We start from the raw sequence: 14,187 nt of genomic DNA on the forward strand, positions 1-14,187 counted from the left end.
CTCCTCTGGGAACAGTTCCCGGAATGTCTTCAGCCAGCGATGCAGATGTTGGTATCTTCTTCCATAAACCTTGAGGCTGCATATGGACAGACAGACCTGGGGAGCATGAGATGGAGGGAAGAGATACCTGTATGTGCTCCCAGAGCAGCCCATGTGTCTACACCTGCTCCGTGGGCAAGGCATCCATTCAAAGCACGGGCAGGCCAGTGCTTTTGGCACCCGGCAGGGTGGCTGAGCTGGCAGCCCACCTGTGGAAAGGCACTGTGGTTTTCTGGTGCTGTCTGTCTATAGGAACGGGGCTTTCATTTAGCAGGTGCTGGTGGAGATCTGTGTCAGCCTGGCCATCTAGGTCTGGGACCATTCCAGCACACAGTGGAACTGTACTTCAGACCAATTCTCTTTACCAACAGATTCAGCTTTATTGTTATTCTTTTTTACATGATTCTTAGTGCACCATTTCAAATAAACTATCAAACTGTACAAAGAAACAGAGATAAAAGAAGAGGTGACAAAGTTGGGCAGAGGTTTTTAGTGCCATGAACTGTCATGGAAAACAGCAGTCCATAGGCTCTCAAACACTGAAGGTCCAAATAAATCTTATCTTGTTTGTTTAAAAAAATGCTGCAAAATAGAAACAATAAATGACTGTAATTAGCAGCTACAAGATCCTTCAAAACTGGAATTTGATTACTGTGAATGCACCTAGGGGAAAGAAAAGCAATCTGAGATAAAGGACCAAAGCAAACAGCGAAATAAATAAATAAAGTATGGAAGGGCAGTTGTGGCATTGAAATGCAGAGGGATCACTTCTAGCACAGCAGTAAATCATTGGACCACAGACAGCAGAAAGGAACAGAAACACAATTCCCCGCTTAAAACAGTATAGCATGTGCATTGCAAAATGGAGGAAGTACAACATTGATGGGCAGGTGGAATCGCTCCTGCACACAAAGGTTCAGCTGGATCTGAAGCACAGCTCCAATTATGCCTCAAACCCAAAGTGGCGGATGCCATGGGTGCTAAATAAGCAGCCACTTGGCCAGTTTGTCTGAACAAGCAGGAACAGGAGAGCGATGTTTCACAGCAAAGCCAGGTGGGATTTCCATTTGAGTAAAAAAGGAGGGGAAAAAAAAAAGAAAAGATACATAGGCTACTGAATTTTTTAAAAAACATCCTGGTGGGTTGGTCAGACCCTCCATGGTCCCTAGTGTCTTCCCCAGGCAGCTTGCCTTCACTTGCACACTGAGGTTAAAAACCCACATTAAAGTTTCCTTATATATATATATTTATTTATATATATTCATATGTATATATATATATATATATAAAACGGATAAGGTGACAGAGGGCACTTGAGGGCTCTTCTGCCGTGGGCAGATGACCTTCCCACATGCCATGCTGAAGATGCCTCTCGCTTGGTCGGTGACTAGCTCATGACACCCATCCTATCACAGCATGCTGAATGGTGTTCCTTCCAGGGGAGAGACATGCTCCCTGCTGCTCTGTGCCATTCTCTGGGAGCGCTGGTGGTGCCACAGACCATCGTCTTGTCTGAGTTGCCTGCTCTGCCGGTAACTGTGGACATGAACCAGTGGGGACTCCAGGGAGAGAAGGAGGAGGAGAAAGAGGGCTGGTGGAGGAGAAAAGAGCGACCTGGCCCTTGGAGAACCAGCATATCCCTTTGTTGTGCAGTTTGTGGTAGGAGGGAAAGAAAAGCCACTGGTGCTGTTAGGGATGAAGAAGAGATGGCGTGTCTATGATGCTGAAATGCCAGAGCATTGCCAGAGAGTGTCAACTAAAGCTTCTTTGATTTCTTTCACTAGAGCAGTCACTGTATCATACATGTCTACAGTTTTGCTCATGTAATTTCCTAGGTAAAATTGTGCTCATTGATCTAGTCCAGGAGCGCAAAGCATCGCCGGTTCATCCCCCCATGCATGCGTTCCTTGTTAAGTGTTCTGCTCTAAAATGTCCTTTTCTGCCTTACAGCTGATGGACATGTGCCCTTGGCTTAAGGAAGGGCTTGAATGTGTCTTCCGCAAAGCAATGTCGTCAGCTTCCACCTTGAAGAAACTGGTTTCAATTCTCTCCAGGTCATCGGTCCCAACTTTTATCTTCATGCACAGCAGGTTGATGTATGTCTCATAGCGGCTCTTCTGCAGGGAAAGAGGGAACAGAGAGCTTTGGAACAGGGATAACCCACGGTATACATGGAAAGCAAGAGGCAATGCCATCTGCTGCTGCAGCAAAACCCATCCTATATTGTCAGGATCCCACTAATCACAACTAACAAGTACTGTTTAAACACAGCACAGTTCTTGGTCTATGCAAAGCCTGCAAAGACGATCGACCCATTGCTGAAAGGGTTGAGGAGCAAGGGGAAGGTTATGCAAGATTCTTACAGTTGCTCTTACAGGTCTTGACTGCCACTCTGACTGTGTAAGGCAGATACTGGAGGCAAAACAAGACCAAAAATCTGCTCCCTCCTGATTTAGGAGTGCCTCTTGACTGATTCAAATACTTCTTGATGTTGTCTCCACCCAGCGATGCACTTGTTACTGCTGAGCTGTGCTCCCATTGCTCCTCACAGAGCACAGCATAAAGGGAGGCATCTCCTCTCTGCCTGGCCCACACCATTACTTCAGGCTTAGATGGGGCCTCTTTTTACAGACGTGTCTAATATTTGTCCTTTCCCCTAACGTCTCAGAGGCAGCCTATACTCGCTTCTCTGTCAGCATAGAGAAACAAGCATTTCTAGAGCACATCTCACAAGACAGATGAGATGCATTAAGCTCTGGAAGTGCCAACTTCTTGCAGACGTGAAAAGGCAGCCTAGAGAAAATGCTCAGATGGAGACTTCTCTGCAGGCATCCAAAACAAGATGTCTGGAAAACAGGAGGCAGCTGCAAGCAACTATTTGAAGGGTTCACACAAAGACAAGGAACCAGCAGGCAGAAATTGTGGCTTTGGACAGTTAGGCTAGGCGTCACCCGAAAGGGTGGTGCAGCCGTGGTATGCAGGAGGTGGGACATTTCTGACCTTGGAGATAGTTCTGAGACTCAGTCACAAAATGACACATTCAGCTGGGGCTAATACTGGGAGCAATCCGAGCTTCTGCTGGAAGCAGGACCAGAGGCCTCCAGCTGTCCCTTCTCACTGACAACTATGTTGCAGAAATCACACCTTCTGCTCAAATCTCACTGCAACAGATTATCCCGTTTCTCCCACAATTAAACACTTCTTAGACTTTGCAGAGAATTTATAGTTAGCTACATGCATCCTTTGTCTGTTACCAACTGTAATGGTTTTCATGCTTTTTAATGGTTTTTAATTTTTTTATCATTATTTACAGAAATGGTTGCAGCAAAACAAGATTAATTCTCCTAAGGATTCCCTTAGCTTTTTATTACTGTTGCTGAAAAAGACCAATGCACACCAAGAACTGAACCACTTTCTTACTTGGGACCTGAGGAAATGTCAAGTTTCAGCACAGTAAAGGAAGATTTTCTCTCATCAGTTTTCCCCTCCTCTGGTTAGAAATCACAGAGGGGAGGAAATATCTGTTGTTTCTTTTTTTTTTTTAGCTTCAGTGTCAAACAGTGAGGCTTGCTGCTGCCCCAAGATACCCATCCAGCCTGCAAGCCCTTTCAGTCTTTCTCTCTTGTTTCACACTCTCCGAGGCTCACAGCATCTTCTCCAGAGTTCTTAGTTCTCCTCAATCAGCCAAGGTATCATTTATCACAGAAAAGATGAAAGTTCCTTTACCTCAAATATTAGGTAATGTTCCTTGAGCCTGTATTCCTCAGCCTCTTTTGACTTGAGGCTCTTCTCTACAGGATGTAATTTATGCTCTGCTAATTCGTCTGCAATCTGCTTCATTTTATTTTCATGAGACCTCAGCTGTTCCTCCTGCCAAGAGAAGTGTGTCAGGTATTAAAATGCAGGAGTGCAACACCCGAGTGCACCGCCTGCCTGTTGATGTGGGGATCTGTCTCTGCAAGGATGTAAGCATAGCTATTGTGCTGGAGCCAAAAGTGTGCAGTACGTTTGCAGATTCATCTGATAAGGAGTAGCTGAAACACAGGTATTTGAGTAAGATCAAAACTCATCTATTACAAGTGCCAAGAGTAGATTTCTCTGGCACCTGGGCTTCTTTAGCATCATAAACACAAAATGTTCTTTAACATTTAAATACCTTTAACAGCCAGGTACAGCCACCAGTGTCCCCAGAGCTGCTCAGATTGCCCTTTTTTGAGATAAAAGTACCCTCCCCATCTGGGCTCTGAGAAAGGCGACGTCTGGCCACATTTGTTTCAGAAGATAGATAGGAGCTGTATCTCTGCCCTGACTTATCACACTGCCCTCCCCTTTGCTGGGGCCCAGCAGCAGTGTTTCCTATTTTTTGGAGGTGCTGAGGCACGGTGGGCTTTCCCTGGAGAGTGCAAACAGCAGCTACTCTTTGGATGGCAGGTGCTCATTGCTCTTGGTTAACTGAGCCTTAGGCAGCTGTGTTCTGGTGCACCAGCCCCCCCCGTTTCCAGGAAACCTTCCCCGCCAAGTGGCACTCGGACTCCCCCTTTGTCAGTGGCTTTTCGGCTTGAGAAACAACAATGTGCCACCTCCAAGTCCCATGTTATAACCCAAGGATGTAGCCATCTTTTGGGCTCAGTAGCACCAACTTTTGCAACTCTGGCAACAGAAAGGTGCCAAGATGTGATAAGCAAAGAGTAATGGACAAGCCAGAATCAACAGCCCCTCAGGCAGGGGCGTATGCATAGGGCTGCTTTATAACCACTGCAAAGGAAGCACTGACCAGACATCGGGATTTGCCATAGTCTGTCCAAGGTGCCCACCCTACTGCCCTGTTCCTGCCCTGAGCACCTGAACGTGTCCAACAGGCAGGGCCAGGGCAGCGGCAGACAGGCTCAGCCCGAGCTGCTGAGCTATGGGCTGCAGGGCTGGCTGAGCCCCAGGCACCCCTCCATCGCTCCATCTCTCACACGTTACCTGGCACAGCTTGGTCATGGATGAAGGCAGGAGCGGGCGGCAGAACTTCTTCATGGAGCAGATTGCAGCCGGGAAGGCTGGGGCAGAGAAAATGGCAGCAACAAGGTTGATTCGCAGGATCCAGGAGAGCATTTCTTCCTTACTTCTGTCATGGAGGATGGAAGAGGAGAGGGGGTGTCTGTAAATGCTCCTGACCCAGGACCAGATGGCTGAGAACAGCCCTGGAACCACCCGCTCTCAGGTGGCCACCAGTGGCCTTGCTTTGAAGTCATTTCTGTGCCATCCTGGGCTGTGAGCAGAGGGAAACACTGGCTACCTTGGCTTCCCTATGGTGCTCTAACGATTTCAGGGCTGTTGTCTGCCTCTTGAAGCCCTGGCAGTCCTGCCTTCCTCACCAGGTGACTGCATTCCCTGAGGAGCTGGGGAGAGGTAGCATGGTGGCAAGGGCTGAGGATCTCCTGCTCCTTGGAGAGCAAGAGCCACCATCACAGAGGTCCCACAGAGCAGGGTGGACCCCTAATCTGTGTCATTCATGGGACACTGCCCAGGGTCCTCCAACAGATCTGTTCAGGCACTGCTCCCCCCAGCCTTCAAGTGGGCTTTGACTGCACAAATTTGGGTGTCAAGCCATAGCTTGACGTTAGTACCCCAGCCCAACTTACGGACAATGTCGCCTATCTCAGCAGGACACAAGAAACCATCAGACAGAAGATGACTCAGCTACACCTGACACTAGCACAGCAACTTTCCTCTGCAATAGACTAAGGAAGAAAGAAGATACAACCTGGCTGGGGAGACTTCAATGAGCTTTAGACAGTTTCCCCATCAAAAGCCTCTGAGAGGAACCACCAGCTCCTTAGTTCAATGCACCATACAGATTTTCTCCCTTCCCCAGACTGGCAATAGAAGTTAGTAAGTGAGCCCTCTACTCAGCCCTTTAAATGCCAGCCCATCCTGCTCAGCCTACCTCGGTGACAGATGAAAAAGGACCTCCAGGGCTGACACGCAGCTACCAAGTGACAGGTAGAAACTGTGACCCCATGACCGAGCCCTTGGCACAGCCCTACAGCCCTCACCCTCAGCCCTCCTGCCCAGAACCTTCCTCCCCCCCAGTTTGTCCCCTAACATGTGTGTTGGTCTGGCCAGGTTGGAGGGAGGCTGGCAGTGGCTGGAGGTCAGGCTGCCAGCGCAGGTGCTGCATGGAGAGCTGGCACTTACGGGGCCTGGAAGAGGAAGACTCTCCAGTCAGCTGTCTTCAGCTTGAGCACGTTGGACTTCTTGCTGTAGTCAGAGGCTTTTGTGGCTAAGGCGTGGTGCACACGGATGGCATTTTTCAGATCCACTTCAGAGAGGTCTTTGTCAGGTTTATATTCATCCTGAGAAGAGGAACGTTAATTGGATAATGACAACACTAACATTTGTGGGCTACTTTAATGATCCTGCCTTTCTCTCTGTGCTATAATCACAGAGTGCCGAGACCAGGAAAAGCACTGCTTTGTACAGTAAATGCTAGGAGCTGATAATAATAATTAACATCTGGCAACTTCTTCTATCATTAAATTTACTGAGAAGATGTGAAGAAGGAGATGAAAGTTTTAAGCATAATTATCAATAGTTATCTCTAATACAGCACATGCCTGAGGCTTTGGGGGAAGACACAAGACAGGGCCAGGTTTCTTCAGATCTTCACCCACAGCACAGAGCACAAGCCGGGATGCAGCTCCTGGTCAATGGCAGGTATGAGTGAGCGCCTGCCCCGGTGCTGCAGCTTCGGGTGGCAGCGGATCTGGGCTCAGGCTTTGCACCGTCTCGGGCAGCCCTGGCACAGCAGCATTCCTGCAGCCAGTGCACCTCCATGCAGGTGTGGGGCTTGCTGGGCAGTGGCCAGACTGAGTGTGGCCCACCTGAACCATGCTTGGTCTCTCTTTAGTAAGTGTGCCCCCCTGGAATGGTCTCTCATGTAATTCATTAGGCTGGCACTTGCAAACTGCAGCAGAATTCCCTGTATTCCTGCTTGACTTTCTCCCTGAAGGACAATTTCATACAAGCAGGCAATGTAGCAATAACTACATATGTGTATATTTAATAAACAGAGAGAAAATACCAAACATGGTATTCTGAAAGGATGACCTTGGCACAGTAGTTTTTAGGAAAGAAAGGAGTTCAGTGCATCCTATGCTTATCCTTTGCTTTCCCAGTGACTGAGCTCCTGGCCACTTAAAGCAATACTGTCCCTCTCACTCTGCTCCCTTGCCAGCTCAACAGCTGGTCCAGCCAGGTGGTGGGATGGAAGGATGGACAGATGAATGGATGCATGGGTAGGTGGATGTAAGGAAACCTGGCCCTGGCTAAAACAAACCACCATCCCCAGGCCATGTTAGAGGCCATGTCAGGACAGGGTGTCCCTGGAAGGGCCTGCCTTGCCCTGCTGATTACAGTTCAAACCTACAGGACTAATCCACTTTTATGTTTTGCTTTCCTTGACTCCTCCTTGGCTGTCAGCACGGGGATGGCTCTGTCCAATAGTGGTGGTCTATATGTCCCTGCCCTTCCTTAGCTTTCAAGCTTGAGCTTGGTCTGTTCTGCAGATTCGCAAAAACCTGGGTTTTCTTCTTGTGTCCTGGTGGTATAAACCCAGCCATTCAGGAAAAGCCATGCTACAGCCTCCTGGTTGCTAACCCTAGTCAGTAAGGCTGTTCTCTGGTGTAGGGTCTGAAAGGTCTCCCTTCTGTTGCTCTTCAGAACACCAGGGACCAGCACTGCCCAGCCCATGGATGTGGCTCACCCAGACCCTTGCTGCTGATGGGAAATAAGCTTCTGAAGCTTTTCCTTCCTTCCTTTTTTTAAGCAATCATCCCATCCAGGAGAGGGGTTGCCATACTGTGTTCACTGGCATGTGACACCTGGTCTTGTGCAAAGGAATTCCATGGGGCCCAAAGCCCAGAAATGTCTGGCATGGACTCCTGGCTCACCCAACTGCCTTCTTAAGAGTGAACCCCAAAGAAAAGCCCTGGCTTTCCAGCAGAGGAGGGGATCGGTGCCACAGGCACCGCATTCTGGGTAACACCCAGATGGGCTGTGCTGCAGGGCAGAATAAACAGCTTTTCCACAGTGGGGACTTCAATAACCAAAGGAATGGGGTATTCGCCTTTTAACAAAGAAAAAGAAATGCTTTGACTTATGGGGACCTAACATGTTAGCCTACTTGGAAAGTTGCTTGGTGAAGACACTGTTGCTCAGGCCTCATATATTGTAGGGAGACTTCCAATTCTGGCTGGTTTTCCAAGGCTGAAGCTCTTTGGATCTGAATAAATCTGGCTGTGATGCCCACGATCTCTTATTTCAAGACAAGCTTTCTGAAAATGCAGTGCAAACATGTAGGCTTAATGGCATGCAGCAAGGAGAAACTGGTTTGACTAATGCAGATCTTCACCTCAAATGGTATCTCCATCTATTGTCTCCACCAGTTTCAGGCTCACAGGCATCAATGCAGGTGTAAGGACAAGCCAAATCTTTTTCTTTTTCTAACACTGGGCCCAGTAAATCAGCGTAAGGTTGAATCAAGCAGATTGTCTCTCTACCTTCTGCCTTCCAGCTGGTGGAAACAGGCTGTGTTTGCAGGAGTGCATGGTGCTGGAAGCTCACTTTGCACTGGCCGGCTCTGCCAGGAAGCTCCTCTTAATGCCTGTGCTGCAGTAATCACCACACGTACGGCTGCCAATGCTGGGAGACCTCTGTGTGCTCTAAGCAGGCCCCCTCTGCAAACCGCACACATGGCTGGAGCTATCACAGTTCCTGGCACTTACACTGTAGTGCAGGCAGGCCACACCACATAGCCTTCCCCTGGGGAATAACCCCACTACCCTTCAGGAAAGCACATCAGCTCTGCTCCAAAGCCTCCAGCAGGTTCTCTCCATTTTGCCTTACTCCCTTTCTGAGCTTTGATGTAAGTTTGTGTGCATAAACTGCTGCCGAGGAAGAGATATGTCCAAAACCGTAATGGTAACACAGTTGCTTTCAGTGACAAGATTCTGGTTTAAATCTCAAAAAAACTGATTTATACTAAAACACAAGCAGTATCATCTTCGGAGGAACTGCAGGCAATGTTTCGTCCATGCTATAGTACTGCTCACCTTTTTCATGGTGTTATCTTGTCATACGCTTCCTGGCAAAGGGGTTAATTTGGTATCACATGGCTGTTGATTGTTTGTCTTCTGTGTTCTGCACTGTTCAGGCAGGTACTTGCCACTGGTAAACGGGCAAGGTGTGCTGTGCCACACCATACCACCATCACCCTCAGCCCCCAGCCCTTGAATGGTTCATTTTCCCCTTGCTTCTCCAGGTGTAGGATGGTGGGGCTCAGCAAATTTTGGGGTCTGTTTTGGGGATATCTTCCACATTAACTGAGCCCAGGTGTGGACACTTTGTTTCAGAATCCTTCTCAATTAATTTCATTCATTTTCAGCTGTTAATGTTGATGGTGTAGACAGACTGCCCCATTCATGTGCCTCTCCTGTCTGCGCCAAGGCTCTGCTTAAACATGCACAACTAACCCCTTGCCTGGGGCTCCTTTTTGCCACGGCAATGCTCCATGGTGCCTTTGGCTTACCCTCCGGATGCCAGCTCTCCCCTACTGCCCATCCCTGTGGGCAGGTGGTGGGAGATCCACAACTAATATGGGCTCTCCAGCTCAAAGCTCGTTTTGTCAAGAAAAGGCATCCAGCTCTTGTGCCTGCCTTCCTTCATAGGGCACCCCGATAGGGTGAGAGAGCCCAGTGTCCTGTTGTCCTCTTCTCTGGACTCAGCACCAGCCCTGAGCAGTAATGTGAATATGGACATGGAGCTACAGACATTTCTCATGCTCTGGCTTGCATGGGTTTTCCTCCTTTACCTTTTCTTTGGCTCACATCTACCAGCCTGAACAAACCATTTAATAGGGAAAACTAACAACTGTACCCTTTTCAGTCTGGTCATGAACCTGGTGCTCCAAGGAGCACTACCATGGCAAGGGCCTGCCTGCATGGTACAGCACCCATGGCTTGGGGCTGTGCTGGGAACCCCTTCACAGCTGGGGGCTGCAAGAGCAGACCCTGTGGGAAGACCTGCACCTTTTCCAGTACTTCTATATAAAAGCACCTCATGCTTTATAGCTCTCCATCATTCCTCTCAACACCCCTCTGTGTGTGGTGATTAAAGGTTATTATCCCCATTTCACAGAGGTGAAGTAAGTTGCCAAAGGCCATGCAGTGAATCAGTGCCCAGTGCAGATTAGAGCGCAGGAGGGGTGCGCCCTGCTCCCAAGCCTGCATTTCTTCCTCGAGAATGTGCTGCATCCCTTTAGGGGATCAAGAAATTGCTTCAGCAGACTATGCTAGAACACGCTAATCCAGCAATTAACACTGGCGAGTCAATGACATGTGACATCTCTACATCAGCAGGTTTATGGCTGCTGCCTGAATTGCTTCTAACAGACTGACTTCTACTTGTCCACCCAGCCACCTACTCTTCTGCCTATCTTATGTTCACCTCTCTCTGTATCTGCCCATTCCTCCTTCCTGTATATGTATCTCCCCAAGCCTTCACACACACACACGTGCATGCGCGCCTTCCCTCTCTCTCTTACTCTTATTTCTAGTCAGCTTGCTCCCCAAAACGAAATTGAGAAAAGTTTCCCATTAAAATTATGAGAATTTTCTATTAAAGCCTAGAAACTCAATTTGGTCTGAGCAAAAAACTGGAACAGGCTGAACTTGTGCTCCTTGGCATCAGGTGGGTCTTGAAGCAGGTACTTGCTCCTCTACCTCCACATCAGAAAAACTTTTCCCAGTGATCTGTGTTCAGGCCAGGTTCTACCTTATGTTTATGTGCAGGCATCTTCCGCTGAGAGCTTGGGAGGCTGGCACACCATCTCCTTCCTGCACTGTGTAACTCTCTTGCTCTGCAAACCATTCCATAGGCAAGAAATTGCACTAAGAATCAACAGGGCAGGTGAATGTTTATCCACTCTCTGTTGCGGTGCTGGAAATGTTTGGAAGTGGCAGGGCGAGGACTTTGTCTTCATGGTCTCATCCTTCTGTCCTCTCTCTGCCAGCCTGACAAACACTATCTACAGCCAAGCCCAGCCCAAGAAATCCTCTGAAGAGGACCATTTACAGTCTGGCAGCAGCTCATATCTAAGAAATCCCTCTGCCCAAATCCTTTGCCCAAACATTCCTCAGGTTAATTTTTGCTGTTGTTCCAAATGCTACTTCCTTGGGGCACCCTTGGCAATTCCAGTCCCTCCTGCTAATTACACATCAGTCATGGGTGTTATTTATCCGATATTTTCATAACCTAGCCAAATCTTAGGTGTTTTGCTTCTTCAGTCCTTGGCCATAAAGAAAGCCTTCAGTTAAGATGTTCATGAAGGTCATCTAGATAAGAACACTGGTCTTCTAATTGCCACATCAATCTCATTCTCACTCTTTTTCTGAATTCTAAACACCCAGTACTAACACAACAAAACTATGTTAATATAACAGTCTGGATGGTTACTGCTGCTAGACTTGTACAGCAAAGAAAACCCAACGCCATCAGCAGCAATGACACTCAGTGTTGGCTTCATGGCTCCTTCTACTGCTGTCCAAGCAGCCAAGAACATCTTCAGTAAACTGGATTTTGGTCCAGCACGGGAAGAAAATTCTGTTCTGAAAGTATATTTAATTCCAAATATATACCCCACAACAGACGCACCCCAAGAGACATGCCCTAGAAGTCCTTGGTGAAAAATTCATCTGGATCCAAATGGTTCCTGGGATTTTGATGAAATTGCATATTTTTTTCCATAGAAAAACTGTCATAAAATAAAATGTTGATGGTAGCTCTGCACAAGTTAAATCCTTAGGCATCACCCATGGTCAACATCAGTACCTCTTTGGTGTACTCCATGTGAAGACTCATAATGAGACAAGAGACTGGGTTGTAGGAAAAGTGCCACTGACTTGAAGAACGCCACACTTAGAGGGCTGCAGAAGATCTGTGCTCTCCAGTACGCTGCAGCTTCCCTCAGCTGCAGGGAAGAGTGGTAAGGCTGTAAAAATACCACTTGGCTAAAAGCAGCCCATACTGTAAGTTACGATCGGCTGCTGCCAGATTTCTGTTGGCTTTGTGACATGTGCCATAGGATCTGGCAAAACACAAGAATCATTGGGGTGTGCTATGAGCTCTGAGTCATAATTCCGTGCTGCCCTGAGGATCTTTCTGCCTTTCTTATATAATCCAATGTTTGTTTACTGTCATTGCTTTGGAGATAATACTGCAATACATAGGAACATCTATCCACAGGGAGTGCTGTTCCAGCAAGGTGAGTTCAATGGGTTACTGCACAGCATGTGCTACTAAGGTAGTTCAGACCTAGTTCAGTGGGTTATGCTGTTTCATGATGAACAGACGTTTGGCATCTCTGGCTGGCTCATGCTGACATTCAAGTGAGCCCCTATCCAGACTCCTTGGATTTTCCCACAGAAAAGACTATCCATGAAAATATTCCTAGCATCCAAGTGTCCTGAAAGGTAGAGAGCTGAACGCTACAGCATGCAGGGAAGCTCTTCTGTAGTGACTTTGCCTCCCATGAGGACCTGGGACCTATACTTGTGCTGACTAGAGGTGACTATGAAACAAACCAAGACGGAGACAGAAAGTGTCACTTGGCAACCCATGGAAGGACACAACAAGGTCCTGAAGGAGAAGATAAACTTTAAGCATTTAAGTCCATACCAGATTCATGAAGCTCCTCATAATCAGAACTATGCCAGCAAATAAAACAATAGGCAGGATAAGACTGGTCTGATGATCTGCCTCTTCATATTGCATGTCTCACGAACATCCTATTTCACCTATTCCATATCATCTGTTCAATCACCCTCCCCAATAGCTCCTACTTGCTGGAACACTTTTGTTGAAATCTTGCCTCAGCGTTCCCTCTTTCATACTTCTTCCTGTATGGTCCTCTTTTCCAGCTATGAATAGCATCCTTAGCATGACCACCACTACCACCAAAGTTGACAGTATCCTCCAGTTCTGTATGCTGGTCTCTGGAGGAGTGCTGTAGATGTCCATGCATGAATTAGGGCATGGATTCACCTCTACTTGCATCTATGGGTCTCCTGCTTAGGAGAGCATGACTGCTTTGGAGACAGAATGAAACAGCAAATGGAATAGTCCACCACAGTTACCTTTTGTAAATAAAGGACAGTCCCTTTAAGCACAGCATAAAATTTCTTCCAACCTCTTCTTCCTCTGGGAGCTAAAAAAGGAAGAACATTTAATGATACATGTCTGCTTCTGCCAGTGCTGCCTGACCTTCATATTTCTGGCCAAAACTAACCCTTCTTCTGACCCACTGCAGGCATGCACTGATGCTCGGACCTCACACACCTCCAGGCTATTGCCTACGAGTGGCTTGTCTGCAGGGGCACATGTCTGAGAGACACAGGCTGGGAGATGCAGCCTCCCAACAGGAACACAGGCAGGTCAAAACCAAAGAAGAGCTGGTATAGGGGTACCAGTGGACATGTGCAGAAAGTCTCTGCTCCTCCAAACCCGTTTCATTTTCCTTGGACTAAATGCTTGAGGAGCAGAGACATTTCCTGAGCTCCTTTGCTTCAGATGAGTTAGGCAGACATACCCTGGATAAGGCAGCTTCTGTTCCACTTAGAAGGGAGCATTACCACTAGCCATCTTGATGGACTCGGGGACAAAGAGCTTGCTGGAAGCTGGAGAGGGGTGGGAGGTGAGGGGGGAGCCATCTGCATCACCACAAGACAGCCGATCCTCCAGGCATGGGCTATTAAGAAAGTGCTGGAAGCAAACAAGGCCTTTGGTGGTAATCTCTACTCAAGACTTTTAATTGGTTGCAGTGACTGGGCCAATTGTATCAATTAGCAAAAGGGGTTATCCAAAGTTTCATTAATCTCTGCTCATTAACAGTTCCCAGATACATTTTCCTTTACCATTCCTGTAATCCCATATGCTGGCAGCAGAGCTATGAGGCATCCTGTTGCCCAGCCAGCATATGGCAGCTGTGTCCAGCACATGGCAGCATATGGACAGGAACAAAGCTTTGAGGACCAGACTGTCCCCAAGGTCAGGGCTGGGGTGGACAGCTGCTGTGGAACCAGCCTCACCCCACTGCTCAGAGTG

At 47.9% G+C, this 14,187-nt stretch overlaps 1 protein-coding gene across 4 annotated transcripts in view; it reads right to left on the reverse strand.

The window, feature by feature from the left end:
- Positions 1-394: 394 nt before the first annotated feature.
- The window catches only part of PSD2 (pleckstrin and Sec7 domain containing 2), a 78,903-nt gene continuing 65,110 nt past the window's right edge, over positions 395-14,187 (reverse strand). For all 4 annotated transcript variants that reach the window (XM_055719033.1, XM_055719031.1, XM_055719032.1 and 1 more), the window contains 5 exons: positions 13,221-13,291; positions 6,226-6,383; positions 5,008-5,152; positions 3,766-3,909; positions 395-2,156 (listed from right to left, as the gene is read on the reverse strand). In XM_055719033.1, the coding sequence (XP_055575008.1) occupies positions 1,950-2,156; positions 3,766-3,909; positions 5,008-5,152; positions 6,226-6,383; positions 13,221-13,291 (725 nt within the window). In that variant the 3' untranslated portion in view covers positions 395-1,949. The remainder of the gene's footprint in view (positions 2,157-3,765; positions 3,910-5,007; positions 5,153-6,225; positions 6,384-13,220; positions 13,292-14,187) is intronic.

This window comes from Falco cherrug, chromosome 8, assembly GCF_023634085.1.
Source record: "Falco cherrug isolate bFalChe1 chromosome 8, bFalChe1.pri, whole genome shotgun sequence".
Taxonomy (NCBI): Eukaryota; Metazoa; Chordata; class Aves; order Falconiformes; family Falconidae; genus Falco; species Falco cherrug.